At 38.6% G+C, this 5,421-nt stretch overlaps 1 protein-coding gene across 2 annotated transcripts; it reads left to right on the forward strand.

Moving 5' to 3' along the window:
• The first annotated feature begins 1,520 nt into the window (after nt 1–1,520).
• LOC102076932 (CD209 antigen-like protein A) lies at nt 1,521–5,421 on the forward strand. 2 transcript variants are annotated; one of them, XM_019364997.2, is made up of 7 exons: nt 1,521–1,703; nt 2,179–2,256; nt 2,878–2,964; nt 3,041–3,205; nt 3,337–3,500; nt 3,631–3,700; nt 3,860–5,421. In XM_019364997.2, exons 1-7 carry the CDS (start codon nt 1,637–1,639, stop codon nt 3,898–3,900), a joined length of 672 nt encoding a protein of 223 aa, XP_019220542.1. In that variant the 5' UTR covers nt 1,521–1,636; the 3' UTR covers nt 3,901–5,421. The 2 variants fall into 2 exon arrangements, with proteins under 2 accessions (XP_019220542.1, XP_019220541.1); XM_019364996.2 differs by having other exon boundaries at nt 1,522–1,703; nt 3,631–3,743.

The raw sequence follows: 5,421 nt of genomic DNA on the forward strand, positions 1-5,421 counted from the left end.
TGAAATTACAATACTACCAGTTTGGTAAATGGACTGATTCTTATATAGCGCTTTTTTACTCTCCTAGAATACAAAGCGCTCTCTACAACACACCACATACACACCCATTCACACAAGCACTATTATCTATGCTTTCTAGCTTTCATTCATCTGATGGATGAGCAAGTCAGGGTTAGTATCTTGCCCAAGGATATTCGGCATGCAAACTGGGGGAGCCAGGGATCGAACCACCAACCTTCTGATCAGCAGCTGACCTGCTCTACCTCCTGAGCTACAGCACTCAGTTTTCACACGATAAGTGCAATGATAGCCCTGATTTTACTAAAAAATTAATCAATCCTAGTATGCCATTTGTGTGGTGCAGAGAAAAACGTGTATACTTTATCTAAAGGGTGTTTTATTCTCCATACATCCACAAATCCTAAATCTTCACAGATAGATTTAAGTGCGTTAGCTTGTGGTGAAAGAGGCAGAGGCTAGTGGGGGAACCTGTCAATAAGAGGATTCAGTATTCATTTGAAATCTCCCCCCACTATAGAAATGTCAGAGTGGATCTCAGCAAAGTCTGTAAATACTGTGGTCATAAAATCAGACAGATGGGCGGGGGGGTAGTAAACATTCAATATAGAAATAACCGCACCTAATAATATTCCCTTGACTATAATGTACCTTCCATGCTTGTCCTTAACACACTCTATATATTTAAAAAGAGAGTTTTTTTCCTCACAAGGATTGCCACCCCTCTACTTCTTGAGGCAAATGAGGAGAAAAATACCTGTCCAACTCCACCTTGCTGTAATTTAAGGTGTTCTACGTCATCTAAATGTGTTTCTTGTAAAAGTGCAATAACAACATGTTCTTTTTTCAAAAAAGGTGAGTATTTTTCTCCTTTTAATAGGATTATGGACCCCTCTTAGATTCCATGTACACAAATCCGGTAGTACCTAACGTGTTGACATCGTAGCAGTGTCCAAGCATCCTGCTACATAATTACTATGCGACACTCCTGGGTTTCAAAAATGGCAGTTTCAATTTCTACCTTACAATAGAAATACTAGACCTCCCGAAAGCCTCAGGAATTTAATAAAGTCACAAATTATAAAGCAAGTTTAGTCTTTTATAGCTCCTAAAACTATATCTTTAGGTTTCTTTTTTTGCTGGACATCACACTAGTTTCTCTTGTATATCTGATAAATGTTTTTCCCTCTCTGTTGATCATCTGTCCAGATTTTCTTTCTGCTTTTCATGCAGTGCATGCTGGACCACCACCATATGTGGAAATTATTTGAAAAAACACACTGACAAATTGTTGCATGAACAAGGAAAAGTGCATGTTTGTTTTGAGGTATTATCAAGAAAGGAACAGATGACAGCAGAAGGAAATGAGAACAAGCTGCACACACTCCCAATGTGTTAAAACTGCTGAATAAATATCCTGTCACACCAATGCTGTGAAAGCAAAAAAAAACTCTGAACTTCCCATCTATATCAGCAAAAAGCAGAAGTTGGAAGAAATGAAATGAAAGAAGTGAAAGGCGTGGAAACAACTTTTTTTCTTAATGATTCGCTTTAGTTTTAACACAGTGCTACTTTTTGGTGCACAAGTTACGAGAAGCTCAACAGAAAGACTTCAGCAATGGCAGAGCAGAGGTTTAACAACACACCCGTCAATCTAAAACCTAAAAAGCGATGCCAGTCAAAAGGTATAAGCTAAGCTAATGCTATTCCTTCTTCTCCCCTGTGCATCATTCTGCATCACACTAATCGGTAGTCTTTGAGGCTGCTAATGTTGGTTTGTTTGGGCAGTAGGACGATTGTGGCTGACTTCAGGCATGGTGGGATGCAGGACTGGGACAGTGAAGCGTTAAAGATCTTAGTGAAGAACCCAGCCAGCTGATCTGTGCATTCTTTTAAAAAGAGCTTAAATATATTTAAGATGGTTGATTGTGTCAACAAATTTGCTGAATTCTGTTGAGCAAAAACTTTTGTGCATTGAAAATAATCAAAAGACGCTTTGGAAAATTGTGGTTACTTACTAACTAATTAACTCCAAATACCCTTTAACCAACAAACCAAATCAGATTACTCACTAACTTTTCTTAACCAGGCATTTCTTTTTTACCTGCAATTTAAACATTCTTTGTCTTCTGTTACAACATTGTCATTCAATTCCTTCAGTTAAAACAAAGGAAAACAACGTGTTTGAAGAAATGAACATGAAAAATAAAGGAACTAAACGAACTTCTGACACAAACGGTGAGTTATACAAAGGAAATGCAAAACCACTACTTTTACTACAAGGCGTCATGCTAAGTACTGATCAGCCTGTCTTACAAACTGGAAGGGTAGAAAATTTGGTGCCTCATAATCTGCAAATGACAGTGCCCTCAACAGAAAAAACAATAGCAGCAGTCACTTAAACTAATAAATTAGACTTGACATCCACCAAATGAATGTGAAAAACAAAGAAACTAAACAAACTTCTGACACAAATGGTGAGTTATACAAAGACAAAACAAAAATGCTACTTTTGTGACAGGAACTGAAATGAAACTTACTTAGAAACTGGAAGTGTGCTGTTGGCATTTTCCTTACAAGAGCTTAATGAAAACATCCTCTCAAGTCATGTTTTGATATGCACAGGATTCACTGTTATTGAAGTTTGATCCATAATATGGGCTTCACCTTGGTTTTGCCTCTCAACTTTTTCAAATAGATTTGTCTGTTTTTCCCTAGACAGTAACAAAAAAGTACATTAATTAGAATGGTTTTATGAGTATAAAAAGCTAATTAATGATTTTAAGTTGACACAAGCAATTTAAAATCTTAAATGTAAGAATGAATTTGATTGCTATAATAAGTATTTGTTTCTCCTAGATAAGCAGTGTGCATGTATAAAATCTTGTACATCAGTAACCGCTTGCTGGGGTGTTCTGTTACTGATCATGGCCCTTCGCATCTATTGTGAGTATAACTTTTAAAATTAGTTCATCTGCAATGTGCGTGTAAAGCCAAAGAAGTGTTACATTTTGTTTTTCAGTTACCACATTGTTAATTCATAAGAACGAAGACTTAACGAGGAGTCAACTCAACTGGACAAACACCTCCACTGCCTTTGAAACACAGATCAGAGACCTGAGTGCAGAAAACCAGAACCTAACAGAACAAATAAAACTCATGAAGATGGAGCTCAGTCTTGGTCCAGGTCAGTGCAGTGTTGATGCCTACTGTCCCAAAGAAAATAACAATATGCTCCAAATCTATCAGCTAAAAAAATAGGTAATGTAAAATAAATGTGCACTGATGATCTTTATTAATTGATTTCTATACTTGCAGAAAAGTCATGCAAACATTGTGAGGAGGGCTGGCTCCACTTTGAGTGCAACTGCTATGCAATTAATGATGCTGAACCTCATGAGCAGAAAACCTGGGAAGAAGCTCGAGAAAACTGCAAGGGAAAGATTTCCGATTTGGCTGTTGTAATTAATGCAGCAGAAAAGGTAATGAGACTGTGGCTCATTAGCACAGATTTATTTCATAAAAATGCATTTTCTTTTGATCTAAACACTCTGTGTCGCAGTGCCTTAAGCAAAGTATCTGAGTATTTCTAATAACTTTCTCTTTCCTCAGAAATATATCAGTGAGAAAAGCTGGGGGAGTTCAGGAAACAAAGGATACTGGATTGGTCTCAGAGTTGAAGGTGGGAAATGGAAATGGGTAGATGGAAGTTATCTGACTAATAAGTAAGAGAAACTTTGAATCAATAACGATTTAAAAATATTTTTCCAAATCTGGAATAAATCAATTTTGTTTTATACCAATAATTATCAGCTTTAATCAAACTTGTTTTTTTCCTCAGCTCCTGGATTCAGCAGCCTCCTTCTGATGGTCTCTGTGTAATTTCTGTCCAAAACGAAGGATTTAAATCAGTGAGCTGTGACAAGAAGAAACAATGGATTTGTAAAAAGAGACTCTAACTATTTGAATTACCACAGTTAGACTTCAGAAGACTTTTGTAATCTGTAAATATAATTTACAGATTACAAAGGTCGACTGGAAGGTGGAAGGTTGACTCCCTTCGTTATTCCCTTCTGGGCGGGCCTCTTACCATCGATTCACTAGAGGTCCACTATCTATGAGCAAATGGCTCAAGGCTGTTTTGATAACATGACAAGAGCATACTAAGAGGGCCTTGTGACTGATCAGCAGATATCAAGAGCTGACAAGGGCAGGAAATATGTCTTTTAAACCAATGTTTTAAATTGACTGACATACATGCATTGCAGTGATACATGCATGGGTTTACTACTGACTGCAGTAATCATGATAACTCATATTTCAGTCTGCAAACAGGTTCATCTTTAGAAAAATGCTTTTTGCCATTGTGGTATATAAAAGATTTACAATTGTTTTAAAATGTCAGTTGTTTCAGAGGCTGGATCAGAGGCCAATTTTTCCCACAGAGATCATAACAACTGCTCTGCAACCAGACTTCGTCCTTTGGTCTAACTCCCAAAAACTTGCGTACGTCATTGAGCTGACGGTACCATGGGAGGGAGCAATTCAGGAAGCATTTGAGCGTAAGAAGCTGCGGTATGGAACTTGGCAGCTGAGGCAGAGGCTGGAAGATCAAGGTGCGCCTGGTGGAAGTGGGGTACAGGGGCTTTGTTGCCAGTACAACAGCAAAACTGCTTAGAGAGATTGGGTTCAGAGGACAGGCACAATGGCAGCCTATAAGAGAATTAGCTAACACTGCTGAGAGAACCAATCACTGGCTATGGCTAAAATGGGCTGACATCACTTGGGCAGCTAAGGTAGTCAGCTAACCGCGAAGGAAAAAAAAGAGGGAAGCCAGATCGGGCGCCTCCCTTCCGGCTCTCCTCTCTGCTCTCTCCTATGTTGTCCCTTTTGTCTTTCTTCTCTCTATCACCTTTTCTATCCCTTTGAAGAAATGAGGCTCTATCAGGGTTATATTTTATGACTGTCATTTGTACTTAGAAACATAATCATTTATGCTTAGAGGTATATAATCGTTTGCATATTGATAGAATGTCTCATCCTTAGTAGGTCTTTAAGATTCTGTGTACCATGAGATGGGAGTACGTTCACTCCTTTTCCAGAGTTTTCTGGCATACCACACACATCCTAAGGTCATGAGAGAGGTCGTATCTTCTCTTTCTTTTATATGGTATGGCAAACACATCTACACATACACACGCATACCTACACGTACACAAAGACTGGTAGTATTTGTTCACACACATGCCTGTTTAAGATGTCATATGTTAATGAAACTATTCATATTCATGTAACCACAATAAAGAGCAGTGCTACGGAGGGGCTGACCGAGAGTGACGGGGTTCAAGCGGGAACAGCGCTCGGTCCCGGTTACCTCCCTCGTGCACGAGATCACGCAAAGAG

This window comes from Oreochromis niloticus, linkage group LG11 (assembly GCF_001858045.2).
Source record: "Oreochromis niloticus isolate F11D_XX linkage group LG11, O_niloticus_UMD_NMBU, whole genome shotgun sequence".
Taxonomy (NCBI): Eukaryota; Metazoa; Chordata; class Actinopteri; order Cichliformes; family Cichlidae; genus Oreochromis; species Oreochromis niloticus.